Source organism: Rutidosis leptorrhynchoides, chromosome 3, assembly GCF_046630445.1.
Source record: "Rutidosis leptorrhynchoides isolate AG116_Rl617_1_P2 chromosome 3, CSIRO_AGI_Rlap_v1, whole genome shotgun sequence".
In the NCBI taxonomy this organism is placed as follows: Eukaryota; Viridiplantae; Streptophyta; class Magnoliopsida; order Asterales; family Asteraceae; genus Rutidosis; species Rutidosis leptorrhynchoides.
This window is the reverse complement of record NC_092335.1, coordinates 468,750,096-468,773,851: the sequence shown is the minus strand read 5'-3', so window position 1 is coordinate 468,773,851 and position 23,756 is coordinate 468,750,096. Positions and strand designations below refer to the sequence as shown.

Here is a 23,756-nt window from a genome sequence, read left to right as displayed (position 1 = left end):
TCGGATAATTTTCCGGATATTCGGATATTTTTCGGATATTTCGGATATTTTTCGGATATTTTTCGGATTTTTTAAAAATTTTCGGATATCCGAATATCCGAAAATTTTAAAAACTTCATCCGATATCCGAATCCGAAAAATCGGATATCCGATTTTCGGATATCCGAATTTTCGGATATCCGATTTTTCGGATATTTTCGGATTCGGATTTCGGATAATTCGGATTCGGATTTCGGATTCGGATATTTTGAACACCCCTAGTGGCGAGTGCCGAGTGAGGTTGGTGTTTCGTTTGGGTTATTGGTGGTGGATTTAACTTGTATTCAATTGTAATTGTACTTTTGTAATGGTTCAATGTTTGGTTGTTTGTGGCGCTAGTCGCCGCTAGTTCAATAGGTCAAGCCTATTTGTGTGGTTCAGTGAGTTGATTTTGTATAGAGCTATCTTGTTCGTTAGAGCTCCGGTCACTGGTTGGGGCACATTGTTATTGTACCTCATTTGATCTTCGGATCTTTATATTATATTATAATTATTAATTATTAATTTTAATTATTATTATTATTATGCGGGGAAAATAATAAAGGTAAATTGACTTAAAAATCAAAATGGGTGAAACACATTCATGAGGCTATAAAGGTAAATCGATTAAAAAATCAAAATGAGTGAAACCCATTCATGAGGCTTTCGAAGTAGAATTAGACGAAACAAATCAACTTAATACTTTGATTTGGGCGAACGAGATTGCCAATCCTTTAGACTTTTCAAGTTTGATCCAGGATGTTTTTATGACGGATTTGGTTTACAAGGTTAATCGTGGGCTGTGATTCGGGTCATCCGGCACTTGGGTTGACCGTGGGTTGGCAGGGTAATCTAACATTTTTCGGCATATTCTAAACACTTAATGGAGGTGCAATCGGGGTTGAACAAAGTTGGTTTTATTGCGAGTTCAAAGAGGCGTAATGATGCATGTTCGAAAACTGTTCTTGATGAGGATGCTGTTGCTAATGATTCGATACATGAGCTACGAAAAAGAACCTTGGAAGACGACCTTTGGAGGTTTTCTCGTGATTACAAAGTCCATTTCGAGTGTGTACGTGCTACGAAGAAGATCCCTCAAAAAAAGAAAAAGCTCGAGACATATGCTTCTTTTTTTCACGATGAGGGCAACAATATTGTTTTTGGCTCGATGAATAAAGTTAGACTGATGAGTCTTTTTTTCTTCACAATGAGAGCGACGATATTGTTTTTGGCTCGATGGATAAAGTTGGACTTTCTAAAGGCTCCTGTTTCGGACATTGTAGATGGTCAAGACCCGAGATCCTCTAATGTCGTTCATAATTCATCTTTTTTGTCTTACAATTACAAGTGAAGAACGGGGAATGCGGTTAGATACGAGCACTTTGAAGGGAAATTCCATAAGCCGGAATTACAAGGCATGAAGGTGTCCAAAATGGCGGGCAATCTTGAGGTTTGATTTGGTCGTTCGGTCCTTGTTTGTTGTGTGTGATTTTGTAGGTCTAGTTTAGGTTTCTTTGTTGGTTCTTTTGCTATGGTTTTGTTGTTGTATGTTGGTGTTAGTTTGTTGTTTAGTATTCCGGTTCGCTTTTAGATAATTTAGTGTTCTGGTTCGCTTTTAGATAATTTCATTAGTTTGTGTTAAGTTTAGGCTTTGCTGCTTTGCTTTCTAGGTGCGAGGTGATTCTGAGTCGTTTTTGTTGTATCTTTGAAGAGTTTCTCACTTTTCGTGAAGGACTTTGACTATATGTAAGTTTTTTCTTTTTCGTCAAGTTTTTTTAAAAAATAAAGTAAAATCGGGAGAGGCATGATATCATTACGTCGTATGCACCACAACAACAACACAAAACCTAATCTCACATAAGTGGGGTATGAGGAGGTAAAATGTAGACAATTTTTTCTCTATCTATGAATTTGTTTCTCCACCCAGATCGAAATAACTCGAGAGTGAAAAAAGTCGTCCTCTCAATGTTCGAGATTGCTTCCGAATAGACCTTCAAGTAGATTATAAAAAGTGTGAGACTTAATTTCGATACCTAAATCTATAGTTAATATTAAAATTCTATAATGATGATGTCATTAATCTAAATAATTTTGAATTAAAATTAAATCGTATTAATTAATTATTATTATTAAATCTTATTAATAATTATTTTAATTATTAAAATTAAATAATTTTGAATTATTTTAATTAATTATTTTGAATTGATTACGAGAAGGTAGCTAAACAGAAGGAAACCAATTCTAAATTTATATTTTATATTTTTAAAATAAAATGACAATCGATATTATCTCTTATGATTGGATGTAAATTATTTAATATTCATTTTAGGTGTTTGATGAAATATTCAGCTGACGAGTTTCTTTATCAGATAATTCCACGTGTTATAAAACTAAATAACTCTATCATTTACAGAGTTGATTCTTAAAACATATGATTAAAACTATTTCGTTTAATCCCTACCGAATATCATTGTGATCGCAAATCTTTCTTGTCTCCATTATGTTATGGTAGGATAAACGGTAGGAATGTTATAAACAAAATCAATTCAAACAAATCAACTAGCAATGACTTCAACATTATCATCATCAACAACTGCCACAATATTAGGTCTATCCAAATCCCTAACTCACTCAACTACCGGCGCTCAATTACTTCGGAATCAGCTCGCACTTATAAGTTTCCGGCGAACTATCACCGGAACTAAAGCTGACATTCGGAGATCGCTAAGGAAGTTTGATTCTGCAGCTCAGTTGTTTGGATTGAGTTATGTCGGAGGTAGAGTGAACCCGGCGAGATATCGGTTGGCCTGTGTATCGAGTTCTGCTGCTTCATTTGCTTCCGGTGGTGGTAGAGGTCATGGAGGTGTCTATGGCGGCGGCGACGGTGGTGGCGGTGGTGATGGAGGTGAAGTTAAGGCGAATCGAATTGCAGCTGGAGTCGATGATGCTTCGTCGTCTGATGTGATTATTCTAGATGTTGGAGTAAGCATCATATTCACTTAATTATGGTTGTATTAGTTATTGATTTTGATTATGTGATAATATGATACCTTAACCATTGATCATAACCTTTAAGGTGAGACTTGGTGTCCAAAATTGTTCGCAATGCACTTATCATTTGACAGTTAGATATGTATGTTATGGTTATAGGGCAACATATTTATTGTATCAAAATATATAAACACCAGGATAAGAAACAAAATACATTGCACAGCTTAAGTAAGAGGTCTCTGAGGAAATATTAATCCAATAATCAGTTTTATTCATATGTGCACATTTGGTTATCGGTGCCTCAATTTTGTTTTTGAATATTATTGAAGTCATTATTTTGTGGGTGAAAATTGTTGTTTATTTTGTTCTGTATTCTAAAACTTATAAACCGTTTTTCTTTCAGGGTATGAGTTGTGGAGGGTGTGCTGCAAGTGTAAAAAGAATTTTGGAGGGTCAAGTAAGTTCTTTTATATCATATATATGTTTCGGTATTTGTACAGTCAAGTAATCAAGATTCATTGTCACATGGTACGCCAAAACCACCATGAGCCGTGTAGTGGAGTGTTTTGTATCGACTCATGGCACAGTTCCGTTACTGACACGGAAAACGACGTTCCAAAGATCTTAAAATTTAATTTTTAGTTCCGCATTGGACTATTTGTTGAAACTTTTTTAAGTATTACTCCAAAATATAATCTACAAGTTTGTACATCTACCATATAAATATAAAAGAATAAAGTTATGGGATAAATTGGTGCCACGTTAGACGGCACATTGTAACATAGCAATCTGAAATGAGCCTACCCCCTTCATACCTAATTTTAGTGTGCTACCGAACTGCGATCCTGAATCGTGATCTTGTACTGGAGAAATTCGCGTTACATGTGAGTTGTGACTATAAGATTAGTGGAGTGGTCTTTATAAGAACCAAGTTTCTACTTTTTAGTAATATGTATCTTGAAATGAGCCTGAGTTACTAAAGTAGTGAAGATACTTTATGTGTCCACAGCCACTGGTATCTTCTGCCAGTGTGAATCTTACAACAGAGACAGCAATCGTATGGCCTGTATCCGAAGCCAAGGGTACACCGAACTGGCAAAAAACTTTAGGAGGAGAACTTGCTAAACATTTGACAACTAGTGGATTTAATTCTAACCTCAGAGGTCAGCATTTTCTTCACCATCTTTTTTATTCTCCGTTGTATTGCAGTTCACAGTTTTACCTGATTTTTTTGGCATACTAAATTGTGTTTTTGTGATGTCTTTATCAAAATTATCATCAAACTTTTAACATAGTAGCACATGTTATACAATTTTTGAAAGAAAATGTTGAGAGATCTATTAATTTAAATGTTCTTCTGTGCTTCCGATAAATATGGTAGTCGAGTATAACTATCAAAGTCCATCAAAATATCGAGGCTTTATAATGCTTTCACTTATGCGATGATGCTTCCACATGCTTCTTTTGCATTTTCTTTTGGTCTTGTCAATTTATTTTTTCTTTTTGTTCTTTTGTTTTTTTGGTCAAGTCTAAGATTACAGCGTCTGGTTCTGGTTGGCCTACAAGAATCATTGCGTGATGTGCTCTCCTGTCATTGAAATGATACTGTACCGCCTGCCTTTACAGTGATGCACGATATGATGACATTCAATTTAGTAGACAGACTTGGATTTTCATCTTTGCTACAACCATGAAATTGAAACATTTAAGCTATTAAAAATGGCTTTTTATCAACTTAAAAAGCTAACAATCTTCTTCCTTTTAATTTTTTAATTAAAGTTCTACATGCTTCTGTTGCCTAGCTTGTATAACAACACATTAATGGTCTTTTGTTACCACACTTAAAATGTTCTCAATAAAGTCGTAGTGCTGTTACCAAAGTAGTTACTGATCTATCTCCATGTCCCAAATCAACGTGTCTATTTTGGTCCTATCCCACAATAATTGAGCTTTTTGGTTACTTATAAGTTTTAAGGAACCTTATTGTTGAATTTAAGTTGTGTTTATATATTGAATGGTACCCCACTCACAACATAAACAATTTCACTACAAAGCTTTTCCTGAATATGTTAAGAACTTGTGTCTACTTGATTTTCACCGAAGACCTCTAGAAAAATAGAAGACGGTTTAATTTTTCATTCTTTTCGACTCGGTACTTATTATTGAGGATTGGTGGGTAACTGGCAGGTAAGGCTGTGACTGAAGGAGAGCCATCTTAAATACGCAATGGTTCCTTGTGAAGAGCTACCATAATCCTTTATGGTACGTCCTTGGTACTTTGACTTCTTGTTTGTGTATCATCTATCTGTTGCTTTGTTCATACCGAAAACTTTCAACTTTATCTTTGAAAGGTAGTTAGATATTGAGCGGTGTTTAATTTAGTTTTTGTGGCGATAAGTGACTCTCGTTTGCAAGTAGGCAATTTTACCACTGAATCACCTTCACATTTTGGAAGGTTTATGTGGTTATTTTTTTATTCTTCTCGTTTTATGTAGTAGTATAAATCCTACTTATTAAACGTGTTAGTCTATATTTGTATCGAGTAATGATTGATACTTTATGCTAGTTGATGAAACTAGTGGCGTTATATCTCCTTTTAAAGTTTAAAAACTAAGATATACCTTGCGTCTGCGTGCATTTTAAAGATTCTGATGTTTTAATAAGTTGCTGATGCATACATATTAATCGATTTCCCTAGTTTTTTCATTTCAATATGAATATTTGATTTTGAGGGAAGTCTATATTGATCAACTCAAAGGTAGGTGTCCATCCTCATCTTTCATGTTTATGAAAATATCTTCTAATATAGTCAGCATTTATACCTTAAATGTTTGCGATCCTTTTTTGTTTACAACTTGATTTTGTGTAGCATTTCACCCTTAAGTTTCATCTTCATTTTGTTATACCCAATTACATTCTTCTCATTAACAAGCATCTCGTTGTATAAATTGGTTGATTTCTATCTAAAGTTTTCTTGTTTTAATCACAATCGATCACATCTACTTCCATTTGTTCAGATTCAAAGAAAGAAAGTGTCTTCCGGACATTTCAAAGAAAGGTGGATGAAAAGCGTAACCAATTAAAAGAAAGTGGTACGTGGCTAAATTGAATCATTTATTTTGAATAATGATGTTTAGGTGATAATTTTACTTAAAGTTTTTACAAAAAAATATAGGTAGGGGACTTGCAGTATCTTGGGCGTTATGTGCCGTTTGCCTTTTTGGGCATGTCTCTCATTTCATCGGAGCTGAGGCTTCGTGGATTCATGCCATGCATTCCACTGGTTTCCACTTATCTCTGTCTTTATTCACATTGTTGATCCCTGGACGCCAACTTATTGTTGATGGTATGCGAAGTCTTTTAAGGGGGACTCCAAACATGAATACTTTAGTTGGCCTTGGGGCAATATCATCATTCACCGTTAGCACATTTGCGGCATTAATACCAAAACTGGTAACCATTATTGCTCTTTTGTCATATAATAGTTTCATGTTAACTGCAAATGTAGATTTGCTCTACCTGATTGAGCATTCAAATAAATAGTGCTGAAATATACATGGAAAGAAAAAGTAACTTTTAAAGTCGAAGGAATAACAAATTTGGCTTTTAACCCGAAAAATAGACCAGGGTCTCTAACGAGGTGTCTGACTTATTTTTCATTTATATTGCGAAGTTATAAATACTAGTTCCGCCGAGTATAAACCGATAAGAGATGATTTTATTAACTCATCGAAGAATGTGCTTCAAGTTTTTCAGCGTCGATCATAACCTTATATTTTTCTTTGTATATAAATATTAGCACCTTTTGTGTCAAGGAGCAAATGTACAAAACAAAACTAAATGAAGAAACACAAGTACGAAATGAAGAATTACTAGACAGTAACTTGTATCAAATTAAATAGATCTTTACATGAGCATGTGAGTACAACTTGATTGATGTTATTATATATTTATATCATATATAGATCATAGATCATATATATAATATTATTATAATTATAAATTCTAATAAATATAAAACTTGATTGATAATATATATTTATGTAAATGGTCCAATAATGATTTCAGTGAAAGGTGAATGAACATTTGGTTACTGATTTTACTTAGGGCTGGAAAGTTTTTTTTGAAGAACCAATTATGTTGATAGCTTTTGTTTTGCTGGGAAGGAATCTTGAACAAAGAGCTAAAATTAAGGCTACCAGTGACATGACAGGCCTTCTTAGTGTGCTGCCACCAAAAGCTCGTCTTCTAATGAATGACGACGATAAAGATTCGAGCTCAACAGTTGATGTTCCTTGTGACAGTCTTTCTGTAGGAGATAAAATTGTTGTACTACCTGGAGTAAGTAAACAGTTACTAAATTAATTCATTTCCAAAATTCCTGAAAAAGTTCCTTGATTTTATCATTGTATTAACAAATTATTATGCTAACTGTTTAGGATCGTGTTCCTGCTGATGGTATAGTGACAGCTGGCAGAAGCACAGTGGACGAGTCAAGTTTCACAGGGGAACCACTTCCAGTCACTAAGCTTCCTGGGGTAATGTGACTACTTTATCTGGAAATACAAATTTTATAAATATTTTGTGTCTGTATGTGTGTGAATACGTGGAAATATGAATTCCCAGTTTCTGGTAGAATTTCTCCAGTTACACCCGAAAAGAGTATTTATTTGATAGTATTTCCTTAGATCAGAAGGACCGATCTTATGCCGTTATAGCTGCTTCTTTTTGGTCAATCTGGAAGCTCTGAAATTGTGTAATTTTCAATCTGCAACCGATGAAGAAATGTTAAATTCTTGATTGTATTCATTTAATGTCTTTTACTTGGCTTAGGAATGGTGACAGATTGGACATTAATTGGAATATTTGGCTATCTAAGCCCTTGTAGTTGCCTTTTAGCTTCTTGCTAGAGTTTTTTTTTTCTTTATAAAATTCTGCCGATCAGAAAAAATAAATAATAGATCAGAAAAAATAAGTAATATTCGTGTTGTAGGCTGAAGTGCAAGCAGGATGTATAAACCTTAATGGAGCACTTACTATTGAAGTAAAAAGGCCTGGAGGTGAGACTTTTATGGGAGACATTGTGCGTTTGGTAGAAGAAGCTCAGAGTAGAGAAGCTCCTGCTCAGCGCTTGGCTGACAAGGTTCTATATCCATCTCTTATCTTGTTGTATATTCAATGGTAAATAATTTATATAATGAATAATGAATGTCATCTACCAGCTATTATAATTTTAATACAAGATTTATGTTTATAATAAATGCCATCTTGCGTTACTAGGTCGCTGGACACTTTACTTATGGTGTGATGGCAATCTCTGCTGCCACGTTTATGTTCTGGAGTGCTTTTGGTACACATATTTTACCAGCTACCCTTCATAACGGAAGTGCCATGTCATTGGCGTTGCAGCTCTCTTGTAGTGTTTTGGTATTTAACTTTTCTTTAGTTAAAACTCAGGCATTTCTTAAAAATTCATATTTTGTCTTAGGCAGTTCTTATCTTTTGAAAATTACAGCGATAGTCCCTCGTCTTTTAAAAATTACACTCATCGTACCTAAAAGTGTCGTTGATGGTCCATCCTATGATGCACATTTTAAATAAGTCAGGGACGATCAGTGTAACTTTTGAAAGATAAGGACGACTGGTGTAATTCCATTAAAACCATAGAGACAACCGCTGTAGATTCAAAAGATAAGACGGTTGGTGTATTTTATGTAAACCACAAGGACTATTGGTATAATTTACTCTATGTCTCATAATGTGGAAGCTTAACATCTGTCCTCTGAGTGCAGGTTGTTGCTTGTCCATGCGCACTGGGTTTGGCAACCCCAACTGCTGTGTTGGTAGTACCTTATATCCAAGATATTCATATTTTTTTGAAACCACTCATATGAGAAAAGTGTGTGCTTATTGTGAGTTTGAATAAATATCTTACTTCATCTACTAATTTTGAAGGTTGGAACTTCTCTTGGTGCTACAAAGGGGTTGCTGTTGCGTGGTGGAAGTATCTTAGAGAAATTTTCTGAAGTCAACACAATCGTGTTTGACAAAACAGGGACGTTGACTATCGGGAAACCTGTTGTCACAAATATAGTGACGACGACATACGATGAAGGATCCGATTTACAGTTGAGTATCAATCAATCTTCTGTTAATATTTAAATTATAAAGCAGTTTAATGTAGCTGCAATGCCTCTTAGTTAAGTCGGGTTTACACAATAAGGTATTAGAAGACTTAAAAGGTGGAAGAGTTTGTTTTTTAATCTAATTTTTAGACATTGTGAGAAGAGCTTATTCTTTGTTATCTTCTGACCACCAACATATATTATCATTTATGGTCTATTTGAAAGTAACTATTAAGTGTGATACTTTAGAATTAATTTGCATAAACTAGAATGTAGCTTAGTTTTGTATAAGATGCAATGGAGTTGATTAGTGGAGCAACGGTTATGCAGGTTAAATTCAAGTGACAAATGGTCTGAAATTGATGTACTGAAATTAGCTGCTGCAGTTGAATCTAATACAATTCATCCAATTGGAAAAGCTATCCTGGAAGCTGCTCGGGGTGCTAAATGCCCTAATGTGAAGGTACCTAATACTATCAGCACGTTATTTATCATCATGAAAACAAATATCAAATCCTAGATTTCTTTTTATCTTGAGAGAAAAATAAGTTGATTCTTCTGCTACTTTTTAACTCCTAGTGGTTGTTCAATTAATAAACACCAGATGAGGCATGAATGGAGTCTAATGTTACATCCATATATGTTATGCAGGCAGATGATGGAACATTTATGGAGGAACCGGGATCTGGTGCAGTAGCTTCAGTTGGGAAGAAGATAATTTCTGTTGGTTCATTGGAATGGGTTAGGAGGTATGTAATTTGTAACCAATTTGTTATAGATTGACATGAAGTTTTATGTGTTGATGAACATATACACGTTCCATTTCTATTATAACTTTTTCTTTTAAACAAAAAACTTCAAAACTCTATTGCTACCACGGTTTTTAGTCATTTGTAGATATTCATAGCTCTGCTACTATCGTGTTGTTCTGGTACGCAGGCAATGTAATGTAGTCTAGAATATTAAAATTACTTACAAGCTCATTTGCAATATCAATTCTAATACAGGCATGGAGTTGTTAAAAATCCGTTTATAGAAACCGAAGAGTTCAAAAATCAGTCCGTGGTTTATGTGGGGATAGATGGTGTCCTTGCAGGTCTTATTTACGTCGAGGATCAGATAAGAGAAGATGCTGCACACGTTGTTCAATCTTTGACCAGTCAAGGAATAAATGTTTACTTGCTATCTGGGGATAAGAAGAGTTCAGCTGAGTATGTTGCATCTGTTGTTGGCATTCCAAAAGAACAGGTACAAACATTTGTTGTAGCAGGCTATGAGTTACCTTACATTTTTGTTAATTACAAACCTAAATGATGCATTATTTGAACGTGAGTTAGCTTTTTGCAGTATGATAATCTTATTATTTTTATTAACTGGCAGGTGTTGTATGGAGTTAAACCTGATGAAAAAAGTAAATTTATAAGCAGACTTCAGAAGGATCAACATATAGTTGCAATGGTTGGGGATGGAGTCAATGATGCTGCTGCGTTGGCGGAATCACATGTAGGAGTTGCTATCGGTGGAGGCGTTGGAGCTGCTAGCGAGGTCGCTTCAGTTGTACTCATGGGTAACAAAATTTCACAGGTACAGGCTATTACTTTTTTCACCAATGGAATTATATAGATACGGTTCTCCCTAATATAATTGCCAATCTAGCTGTTTAGGAATGAAGTGAGATATTTTGTACCCTTTAAGTAAAGGAGTGGAATTTTTTTACCCATGTTGAACTGTTTTATCTTGCCAATATGGGTCAAGTTTAATAATTTTGAATTAACATACTTGTTGAAATGGGTTAAAAGTCACTAAAGTGCATTCTAAGTTTCAAAATATATAAATTGTTGATATCCGTAAATTTTAATGTGATTAGATTATCATTGTAATAATATGGTTTCTTGATTAGTATTAAATATTTGTAAAATTCAAGAAAAGATGTACAAAATGTGCTTGGGATCCAGTCCAATCTGTTTTATAACGGTTACTTGTTCTTACACCACTGATATAACTGATTAGAGCCTTGGATATATTGTATTGAACGTTATCTGTAGTATTATCTGTTAAAGAATATTTTGACCCTGAACCGGGCCGAGTTGATTTGAGCTTTTAACCGTGACTGATACGCTCAATGGTCTGGTCCTATTTACCGCCCCACTGATTTGAACCGTAGCTGGGTCAACTTACATCACTGACGGGGTCTATGTGGGGATCATGATAAAAAAATAGTGCCAAAATGTGACAGTTTTTCAAGACATAAGATGCATTGTGATATTTTTATTTTTTTACTTTTTATTTTTTACATTGTTTGGATTAAACAGAAAACTAGTGTAGCATGTTGACTGATATAAACCCCTTATCTTTTCAGTTAATCGATGCGTTGGAGCTTAGCAGACAAACGATGAAGACTGTGAAGCAAAATCTCTGGTGGGCTTTTGGGTACAATATTGTAAGTTATATTTCTCACTTGTTGCATTATGCGATAGCGTAAAGTAAAGAAAAGAAACTCGTGATTATCAGGTTCCTGAATGAGTAGCCTCCACTTTAATTTAATAAACTTAAAAAAGTATAATACTGTTCAAACTTTGAAGGTTTGATAGAAGGGGTAGGTGGCAATTTCAGCCCATTTACTTATAACTGAGTTGATTTGTGTTGTATGTTTCATGTCACATGAGTCTGGAACAAGTCAAACAGGCCACCTGGGATCAAATTGCATTCTAAAATCATTTAGTGCAAAATGTCAGATTATTGTTGTAATATTTACTCATCATTATATATGACTGCAAATTTTCAGGTTGGGATTCCTATAGCTGCAGGAACTTTGTTGCCCGTCACGGGGTTGATCCTTACTCCCTCAATTGCGGGTGCACTCATGGGTTTGAGCTCTTTAGGTGTGATGACCAATTCATTACTTCTGAGGTTCAGATTCACATCGCAACAAAATAAAATTAATGGAGCATCATTGTATGAAGTTCAGGAAGACATTAAAGCACCCAAAACAGTTGCGTAGATTGTTGGTATTCCAAAAGTCAACAGCCCTTGTCTAGGGGGTACTTTAGTCATTAATGGAGCATCATTTCACGGTGATCAATCTAAATCACAAACACGTATAGTCTAGGGGGTACTTTAGTCATTTTATCTTGTTTTCTTGCTGTAGACAAGGCTGAACTTACATGCGCGTTAATGAATACTGAACCCTATTTAACCCTTGAATTCTATTCTTTTTTACCCTCCTTTTTTTACCACAATCCCCCATGTTAGTTTCTTAGGTTAAAATTGCTGCTTTTTAACTGTGAAGCAAGTGCCTAATCAGATTACATAAAAAAAAAAAAAACTACTTAATGTTTCAATTTTTTAAGATTGGCAAACACACCCATGTTTGTCACGCAGGGACACGAACTCAATATTCTCAAGAGGCTCAAGGTTAATGAGAGTCTATAATACCGCTGGACCAGAAGCCCTTTGATACTTTTACAATCTTTTTAACATTTACGATTTATCGTTCGAGAGTGATTCTTATCCGCAGTTCCAGGTATAAAATATTTCAGCAGAAAAAACAACCATATCTTTTCCCTGTTTTTATGTGATGATCGGTCCTACAAACTTAATGTATGCCCTCCTATTCATTACACTACGACTAGAAAGACGGGCAATAAAAGATGTCAAAATCGATACTAACAATGAAGAGTAACTTAGTCAAAAAGTCAACAGCCCTTGTCACCATAACAAAACTAATAACTACCAAATTATTTCTGGATCAAGTATAACCGACTCACTCAGACCATATATGTCATGGACACCTTAATTAAGTGTGTGCGGGGCGCATTTAAAGTTGCAGTCCCCCTCCTCGAATTCTTCCTCATGAATGCATAAAAGTAATTAATGATCAATTTCTTAATAAACCATGATTCTTTTTTCGCCCGAATATCTCCATGTCCGAGAAGATAAACCACTCCCGATTCCTTGGCTTTGTGTAGAAACGCCAGCTCGTTCTCGAGACTTTGCTCCGGATCTGAGTTCGTACAAACATTTTCGGTCTCGTGTGAAGTGCTTGCTTCTGGGAATATTATGGGCTGAATATTGGCCCCGTTCACAGTTTCAGTGATACCGAAATAGACACTGCCATTTGGACCAACGAGGACTTGTGACGGGTCATCTTCAAAATCAGAATTATCGTCCCCGTCACTCTCTAATGATCTTTCTTGCGCTTCACGACGAATAAACTTCTCAAGGCTTTCGATTAGTAGTTGTTCGAATATCTGGTGGTTCTCTTTACGAACGTCTTTGTAACCGTACCTGTAAAAGAAAATGGACTTTGATTTGTATGAGAATAAAACAGGGAAAAGGATATTCATGCCATACAACAACTACGCAAGATTGCAAAAAACTGCTATTCGGGGAGTAGTCGGTCTGGACTTTTTAGGGAGTACTCAGGCAACTCGGGGGAATACTCGGATGTTGACCGAGTTTAACTTGGACCAATATTGACTGATTTTCCGAGTACTCACGAGTTTTGGATGAGTTTTAGGTAGTAGTCGGTATTGACTTTTTAGAGAGTACTCAGCAACTCGGAGAGTACTCGGATGTTGACCGAGTTTGACTTTGACCAATATTGACTGATTTTCCGAGTACTCACGAGTTTTGGCTGAGTTTTAGGTAGTACTCGATATGGACTTTTTAGGGAGTACTCGGCAACTTGGGGAGTACTCGGATGTTGACCGAGTTTGACTTTGACCAATATTGACTGATTTTCCGAGTACTCGCGAGTTTTGGCCGAGTTTCCGAGTGATCCCGAGTTTTGGCCGAGTTTGACCGAGTTTGACCAAGTAATCACAACTAGATGACTGGGAAAAAAAAGAATTACCTGGCGATACAGCGAAAAATATGATAACTTTTCGAGCAGACTCGTCTGAACAAAAATCTCTCCTTCTGAGGTACAACAGGAACCGGGACATATTTTATGCATACAAAAATAATCATCGAATGTACAGCTGGCAGAGTAGTCAGAAAATGACCAAATATTGCGGGGACTCCTTTAACCAATTCATTATAAAGCAAACCAATACCAGGTGCTCTAACAGTTCCAAGATTGCAGCCCAATTCACGTAAAACATCCATCGACATTTTTTTCTTGACTTCGGTTTCGTATTTGAGTTTGCTACCGTAGTTCCAAATATACATTATAAGAAATATGACGATAGCGAATACGAGTATGATCCAACTTCCATCACCGATACCACTTAAGACGGATGAAAAGAATAATAATTCTAACCCTAGAAATATAAATGAGAATAGGATCACGATGATAATGTTTAACTGCCATATGAGAAGCATTACTAGGGTTACTAAGAATGTGGTCATCATCATTACTCCAAGCTCAGCAATACCTGTATTTGCAATACATAACAAGATTACAAAAAGAGCCAGCTTGATAGCTAGCTTTAAATATAAAAGGTATCGAATTGAACCCATTTGTTTGTGAATGGGTCGATTCGCGTATATAATATTTCATCAATGGGGTAAATTAGTGAAATAAAAAATCTAGTAAAAAGGGAATGTAACAAACGCACTAGCAGGTGAAATTCCCCTAATGCATACAACCTCCTAAATAGCTTTATAAAAGTTCAGTTTAAACTTCTAAAATATGGATTTTGTAATCAACTTTGATAGATAAGGACAAAATTTTGCCGTTGGTCCCTAAACTTTGTACTATAAAGCATAGGTAACCTTTATCTTTTTTTTTGACTTTGTTAGCCTTGATCTTTTGAGTTATTCCATGGATGGATGACCCTGGATTTTAACCATTGTTAATTCTGTCCGTTAAGTGAGCACACATGAGGGTATTTTGGTCAGTTTAATTATGTTGTTTTATTCCCTAATAAACCGTCGTGCACTATACATACAATGTATACTCGTAATTGCTTTGTATGTATAGTACACGACTGTTTATTAAGGAAAAAAATAACATAACTAAACTAACCAAACTACCCTCACGTGTGCTCACTTAAGGAACATAATTTAACAATCATTAAATCCAGTGTCATCAATGGAATAACTCAAAAGATCAAGGTCAACAAAGTAAAAAAAAAAAAAAGATAAAGGACACCTATGCTTTTTAGTACAAAGTTTTGGGGCCAACGCCAAAATTTTGTCTATTTATAAGTCTAGAAATTAAAACAAAAAAGTGATTGGAGGTCAACTCGACCTAAGCCGTTTTAAACTTGTACTAAATAATTACAAGTTCCAACCTGAACTAATTGTGACATGTTACCAAGCCACTAACAGTGGTCACCTCTAATATTGAAAAAAAAGAGAGAAAATATGAGTACCATAAGCATTGCCGATCTCGTTAGTGCTTGCAATGGTGCAGACAAGCAACACAGCAGATGCCATCAGAAACCAGTTAATAGCAGGAATATAAATCTGACCCATGAATTTTCGAGATGTGTGCACAATTTTCAGCCTAGGAAAACAACCAAGGGCTGTTGACTGTTTGATACATGAGAAAGTTGCTGTTGTCATTGTTCTACTAGCAATCAGTGCAGCAATGTTAGCAATAAGAAACACTGGCCAAAAAGCACCATCTACACAAACAACATAAAAACAAAAGGCATAAGGATTTAAAACTCAAAAGCATTAGCCATAGATATACAACTATGGGTGCATGACTTGGCTGCTACTTGCATGATGTTCAAATTGGGTAAATGCTTAGGTCATGCAATGTTCCATATGGGTATAAAAAAGTTAGGTTGGGTTGTTTGACCTGTTAGACTCGTTTAACCTGTTTCACTTTTCACTAAGTTTATGATTATACATTTATAACTGGCACTTGAGACCCATGCTCTCAAATTTGAGTCAAATGGCTCAAGCTTTCAGGTCAAATGGGTCTTGGGAAAAAAAATCAAGCCTAGCAATGTAAACCAGAACTTAAAAATAGGTCCAATGAGTCTTTCTCAAACCTATTGGATCATGTACAAATTATAAAAGAACGGGTCAAATGGGTACAAATCCCAAAGTTCAATAAATAGTGACAGGGTCTAATGGGTGTTATGAATGGGTCAAATGGGTCGCACATAACAAGTTTCATCCGTCAATCATTTATGAAAGCATTAATGATTATATCAATTATTATGTATAATTGTATATTGATATGATATTTTCTTATATATATAATATAATAAACATTCATAATAAATAATAATTACTAAAACAATATAATAGATGTACAAAAAATCAAATGTAAAAGTATATGACTCGTTTGGACCTACCTGACCCATTTGACACATTACCCGTTTCGACCAGTTACCCAAACCCGACCCGTTTGGACCACATTTGGACCGCTTTAAATTTTTACCCATTTGAGTCAGTTGACCCATGACCCACATTTCAACCCAAAACCATTTTGACCCGTTACCCAAACTGACCCGTTTGCCAGGTATAGAAAAAATAAGTTGGGTTGTTTGACCTGTTTAACTTATTTAACCTGTTTCACGTCTCACTATGTTTATAATGTTCACCTTTTGACCAATTTAACAAATGACAACCCATTTCTAAGAAACTCACCGGGTATTGAAGAAAAGAAAGCCTGTGTTGGATCACCAAAGTTATCCAATAGGTATGCAGCTTGACCCATGTAACCCAACATAAGGCACGGAAGTACAAGGAAAACAAAAGTAAGCTGCACAAAAGTAAATAAATTCAATGAGTAACTATATTTAAATTACTTTAATGTCCCACAACTATTAATTAGAGGGACACTATCTTAACATTTGCAAATTACTGCTTTACCTGGATTGTTCTCACTGGAAAATAGCAAAGATCTGCAAACATTGCTTCTGAACCTACATTATTATATCAAAGATAAAAAAGAATTAGACCATGTTGAACAATAAATATTTATGTGCATAGTATTGCAGCACCATTAGGAGCTAAAAGTCTTGAATCTGCATAGGTGTTTACCAGTTGCACATAAAAGGCATCCACCCAAAGAGTACCAAGCTTTATATGTGTTGCGTTTGAAATAATAATATATGTGAATAGGATTAAATGCCTTCACAACACTGCAGTCATGTTTCACAAGATTGTAGATCCCAATACCCCCAAGAGAACAAAACCATAAAAACAATGCGGGCCCAATAACAAGCCCCATTTTACTTGTTCCATATTTTTGTACACTGAACAAAATAACAAGATATGCAACTGAAATCATCACTACGTGATCTGCAATACATACAAAACAAGATATCAAGATTGGTTAGTATTAAAAAGACGACCTTTTATCCAGAAAACGGATAAATAATGGTAGATGATAAGGATGAGAAACATATATGATAAAAAAAATACACAAAACTCAAAAAATGAAGAAAGACAATAATTGAGCTAACGTCCCCAAAATAATAAGCATTTTTTACCCACCAAACTTGTATGCCTTAACATCTAACTTTCTTCCTATAATAAATGCAATAATCATGAGATGTTTTCCAAAGAGCATATTTTGCCTTTCAGGCACATTGTTGATACGTTGCTAACCATATTTCAAAATAATATGGGAAAAGCATGAACCATATATTCTGGTACTACTCTCCAACACATATATTTAAAAAGAAAGAATCAACGACATTTTTATATTAGATATATAGTTATAGTTATATTGTATCATTCATCTAAGCATTACATGTAGGATCATGTCACCTTGCTCAACTGTAGGAACTCCAACCTTTAAACCACGAACAGCCGATATTACTGCACGAAACATTTAACAAAGGTGAGAAACCAAAGAAAAGGAAATTTAAAACCTCCCAAATACCTAAAAAAAAATCAGTTGACAGCGAACTTGTTGAAGGTTTGCAGATCATATTCTTTCAGTAAGAAAAAAAATGTAGAAGAGTTACAAACCTGACATTGCAGGTGTCACAACACCATCAGCTATGACCATTGAGGTACCAGCAAGAACCAACACTAACACAAGCTTTTTTAGAGCCAATGAGGTTTCAAGATACTCCTTTATTTTCAATGATCTTTCAAGTTCAGCAGATGGCACCTTCAACCTGAAGCTTGAAATGCGTGTATCTGAAGCAAGCTGATTTGGAAGAAGACTGACCTTAGCATGCCTACATATTAGTGAATATAAAGCAAATGTACCACCTGAAAAAACATGGTAACGTACAGAAATAACATTATTACATAGACAGCTATGAGAAACTTTATTGGGTTGGCAAAATGAGAGAATGGGTGATGGGTCAAAGCAGATTCAATTAAACATGGGCAATTTTATTTAAGTTTATATTAAAATCTCCCATAGCGTTGTACAAATGTCTCTCCATCTCTTTTGGCTTTTACATAATGTGTTTTATTTAAACTTTCAACCCACTTGACTCATTTCTTATTTGGGTAAGTTTTACAAGTTTGAACTGCTTACCCAAATCGAACCATTTTCAAGGAAATGTGTTAATATTTCCAGTTTAACCAGTGAGCATTAAGATTAAATGACGTATAAACTACATAAGTCAAACTTACCTTCACCGTCATCATTTGCTAGAAGAACAATGAGAATGTACTTGATCAGTGGGATCAATATTATAGTATATAAAACAAGAGATAAAGCTCCAATAATATCTTCATTTCTTTCTACTGGTGCCCTGCTGAACATCACACTGAAGGTGTACAATGGACTTATTCCAACATCCCCAAAAACAACACCAAGTGTCTGGCAAACTAGAAAAAGATTCTTCCCAAAACTAGCATCCTGCAAGTATATTAAAGATTCCATAATCACATTCAATGCTCTAATACAGATCTTCTTGCTTTCTTTGTAACCTTTGCATGATAAGTTTCCAGAGAATTCGTTATAGTGTAATCATCTGTTTCTATTATATAGCATAACATCTTTATGGATACACCAAGTAAAAGTAATGGAATAGATAATATTTGAACCTAAGCAATATATCTCATAATCATAGGAGCATTATAGAGGCACAAGTAAAAGCATAAAGAGACCTGAACTTAAGTGTAATTACACTATATCAACCCAACTACACCAACCACCAAACTGAAATTTAATCCCTGAGTTCATAGCTACAATCAAGAATACTACCAAACTCCAACTGGAACATGATACGATAAATAAAACCAATATCACAGAACTAAAACACGTGATTGTGATATAAACCATACAACAGTTTATCGATGTATGTAGAATTGTCACAACCTAATAGTCCAATCGACCAATATCAAAAGACATTTTAAACCTCAATGTCCCATGTCAGGAAGCCAATCTTCAGTCACTATTCCCTTTCTAGATAAAACAGTATGTCTTACTACATTCACATTTGTAATTAAAGTTTAGTACCAGTGGCTTATCTATATATGGGCCAAATCAATAACAACGTAAGTGACCGATAAATCATCCGCATAATTACATCACTCACTAACTTAAAATAGATAGAATTTAACCACGCAGGCTTGCCTGAGTGGCCACCGAGTTGCCCAATGATGGATAATGTGATGGCCCTAAATTCATCTAGATGTCCTAATTATAGATTTATGTAAAGACAAAACAACACTTATGTATATCTCCATTTCTACTTTCAGTACCTATACGTCACAATTTCTATAAAAATTACATCTACAATCCAAAATAACCACCAAATGTCTCAATATAAACACAAATCATATATAAACACACCTCGAAATCGCTCCGGTGAGCGCCGGGGACCTCGAGAGCTTCAACGCCAAACGAATCAATCTTCGGACCAGTACGAATCAGCTTCTGATACAAACTATCTTCATCTTCAGAATCAATCTCATGATGAAGCGTGAAATCGTCACCTGAATCGCCATCATCGTCATCGTTATCATGGAAATCGATCTCTGAATTATCTTCATCTTGAAACACCCAACGATGTGATTCCATTGAATCCATTGAGCTCAATCCACCGTTTGTTTTACTTGTACTCCCTTTCTCCGATCCCTCTTCCGTCATTTTAGTTTGATTTAATTTCGTCTGGAATCAATGATTATGACTGATGATTTGTTGTTTCATTATTGGAAATAATGAGGATGTTTGTGAGATCAATGAAATTGAAACCCTAGAATTATAAATTTTAGGAAATAGTGAGATTTGTGTGAAAAAGACAAGGGGAAAGAGTGTATAATACGGAGTAACAAACTGCTTGTTGCTTCTTTTTTAGCAGCGGTTTTTTTTATAATAATAATAATAATTATTATTATTATTATTATAAATTATAAATTATAATAATAATAATAATAATAATAATAATAATAATAATAATAATAATAATAATAATAATAATAATAATAATAATAATAATAATTAATAATAATAATAATAATTAATAATAATATTAATAATATAATAATAATAATAATAATAATAATAATAATAATAATAATAAAATTTGTAAATTTATATGCGTGTGTTTCACGGGTGTATCACATCCAACATTGAAAAAGACACAAGACGGTGTCGAAATAGTCGGAACTTAAAACATCAAGACGGGGTCGAAACTGTTAAACTGTATAATTGATATTTCCTCTGTTCCATATTAATAGTTTACAGACAAAAAACATACGATTTAAGTAGAAGTTTCTGTTACATGTATTTTTTACTTACTTTACACATTTATCCTTTACTTTTTACCTATACTTTTATGTTATATTCAAAATCCATGAGCATAAAGGAAATATACCTTATTATTCTTATCTATTTATGAAAATGAACTATTAATTTGGAACAACCCGAAAAGAAATACTGGACTGTCAAAATGAGACGGAAGAAGTATGATATTATTGATTGATTTGTGCAATATATAAGAGATGCCTTATATAGCTAAAACCCTAGCAATGAGAAGTGTGTATACTAAAATACCTTTTGGATCGGAATTTGTCACGCCTAACCGCTCACCCAGGAGTGGACATCGGCAAGGGGGCACTACCTCATTGACCTCATGTTGGTTGGAATTCTTCGTGAAGGGTAAACTAATCAACGACTGGATATATCATTGAATCGTGGTATCACTTTTCGAAAGTAATTATTCGACCCTTATTGCAGGGGTTGCACGATATCGCTTTAGGATAAGACATAGATTATGTTCTAACTTCTGACACAAAACGGACTCGTTCGTTAGAGAGTAAGTGTATTTCTTGTGTATGTCTCATGACAGTAGTTTCTCCTTATATATAGACACCCACAACATGAAGACATTATGAGAATTAAGTGGCTAATTAGATCTCAATAATGTTCCATCTTAATAATCAAAGAGGTTACATGACAATGATAATTAACCACACCTTAATGTCATTAAACCACAATAGGTTATAATTCATTATGACATTAAACCATAACTTCATGACATTAAACCACATGTTATTTCATTATGACATTAAACCACATGTGGTAGTTACAAGACCTTAATGACGTTAAACCACTATGTATGTTATATGACTAAATATATAAGTCGTTAAACCATGACAAGTTATAAGACTTGTAACCACAGAGGTGGTTACAAGAGTATTCTTAGTCATTAATTGTTAATGACTATTTTTAATGTCTTTAGTGGTTACAAGGCTAGTCTTAATTACATTAAACTAGTCTTGATGTCACCAGTATTTAATTATGCAACTCTTAAGACATAAAGTCAAGATACTCATGAGACGACCCGTCCTAATCCATAAGGACGAATACAATAGCATATGGTTACATTGCGAGGTATTTGACCTCTATATGATACATTTTACAAACATTGCATTCGTTTTTAAAAGACAAACTTTCATTACATCGAAAGTTGACATGCATGCATACCATTTCATAATATCCAAACTATAAATGACCTAATCTGTCATTTATTTAATAATAATCTTTATTGAACTCAACGACGTGAATGCAACGTCTTTTGAAATATGCCATGAATGACTCCAAGTAATATCTTTAAAATGAGCAAATGCACAGCGGAAGATTTCTTTAATACCTGAGAATAAACATGCTTACAAGTGTCAACCAAAAGGTTGGTGAGTTCATTAGTTTATCATAAACAATCATTTCCATTATTTTAATAGACCACAAGATTTTCATTTCCATTTCTCTTAAATATACATCTCATATCAGACATTTCGCAAACTGCATAGAGATAAAAATCATTCATATAATGAACACTTGGTAACCAAACTAACAAGGATGCATATAGAATATCCCCATCATTCCGGGACTCCCATCGGACATGATAAAATCGAAGTACTAAAGCATTTCAAATTCCAGAATGGGGTTTGTTAGGCCCATAGATCTATCTTTAGGATTCGCGTCAATTAGGGGCCAGTTCCCTAATTCTTAGGCTACCAAGCTAAAAGGGGCATATTCGATTCGATAATCCAACCATAGAATGTAGTTTCAATTACTTGTATCTATTTCGTCAAACATTTATAAAAGCAGCGCATGTATTCCCAAAAATATATTTTGCAAAAGCATTTAAAAAATGAGCAAATGAAACTCACAATGCTGTATTTTGTAGTAAAAATACATATGACAGCATTGAACAAGTGTAGGGTTGGCCTCAGATTCACGAACCTATATTAATTATATATATTTATATGTTGGTCAAAATCTGTCTAACAATTTAGGTCAAGTCGTAGTGTATCACAATCCTAATGCTCGAGACTGATATGCAAAGGTCAACAAAAGTCAATTTGACCACAAATGACTTTCAAAATCTATACATGTTTATTATATAACTTAAATATAGTCGTTTATTATATTTAAATATATTTATCAGATTTTATTAAAGTAAGTAATACGAGTCATTTATTAATAAATAAAAATTCATATTAGTATTTATATATAATAAAAATATACCTTTATATATCCCAAATAATAAAATTTATAAAGTTCACTTAATATCATAAAATATAGTGGTATGTATTATTAATGTAACTATATTACGTGTGGTAAAAAATATCTTTGTATCACATATTTAATTGATAAAATAATATTGATAATAACAATAATGAGTAAAAGTTGTATTATTTTGTAATAATAATTATTATTATTATTCTACTAATAATATTAATAACAATATTTATATTTACTAATTATGATATTCATTATAAAATGATAATTATAATCATGATACTTTTAATAATAACGATACTTTTTAATATTAGCTGTAATAATAATAATATTTTATAAAATAATAATTCTATTTTAAATGATAATTTTTAATAATCATAATGATAATAATAATAATCTTTTATAATAACAATGATATTTCTATTAAAAATGATAATTTTAATAAAAATGATAGTTTTAATATTAATGATACTTTTAATAATAATTATAATAATATTAATGGTAATACTAATAATTATTAAAATGATAATAATAATATTATTATTATTAATAATAACCTTAGTGATGATAACGATAGTATTAATAATAACAATAACAATTTTTAATGATAATACTTATATTGATAACGATAATGATAATAATAATAATAATTATTATTATTAGATAATAATAATAACGACGATAATAAAGACGATAGTAATAACAATAGCAATCATTTTAATAATAATACTAAAATTAATAATAATTCAGTTGGCCATATCTTTTAACCTGTT

The 23,756-nt window shown here is 33.8% G+C and overlaps 2 protein-coding genes across 2 annotated transcripts; one reads left to right on the top strand and one right to left on the bottom strand.

Annotated features, from left to right (window-relative positions):
• Positions 1–2,543: 2,543 nt before the first annotated feature.
• On the top strand, positions 2,544–12,135 carry LOC139898096 (copper-transporting ATPase PAA1, chloroplastic-like). Its single transcript, XM_071880808.1, has 17 exons — positions 2,544–3,000; positions 3,413–3,466; positions 4,019–4,172; positions 6,027–6,101; positions 6,185–6,462; positions 7,117–7,350; positions 7,449–7,547; positions 8,003–8,152; positions 8,290–8,436; positions 8,802–8,852; positions 8,965–9,137; positions 9,465–9,597; positions 9,786–9,883; positions 10,142–10,382; positions 10,515–10,718; positions 11,494–11,574; positions 11,920–12,135. The coding sequence occupies exons 1-17, from the start codon at positions 2,584–2,586 to the stop codon at positions 12,133–12,135; spliced, it is 2,805 nt and encodes a 934-aa protein (XP_071736909.1). The 5' UTR covers positions 2,544–2,583.
• A 522-nt stretch (positions 12,136–12,657) lies between these two features.
• LOC139898095 (potassium transporter 7-like) lies at positions 12,658–20,246 on the bottom strand. The gene is made up of 10 exons (XM_071880807.1): positions 19,810–20,246; positions 18,642–18,870; positions 18,021–18,269; positions 17,817–17,867; positions 17,085–17,345; positions 16,914–16,966; positions 16,689–16,803; positions 15,455–15,709; positions 13,990–14,512; positions 12,658–13,421 (listed from the first exon to the last, which is right to left on the bottom strand). Exons 1-10 carry the CDS (start codon positions 20,104–20,106, stop codon positions 12,902–12,904), a joined length of 2,553 nt encoding a protein of 850 aa, XP_071736908.1. The 5' UTR covers positions 20,107–20,246; the 3' UTR covers positions 12,658–12,901.
• Positions 20,247–23,756: the final 3,510 nt, after the last annotated feature.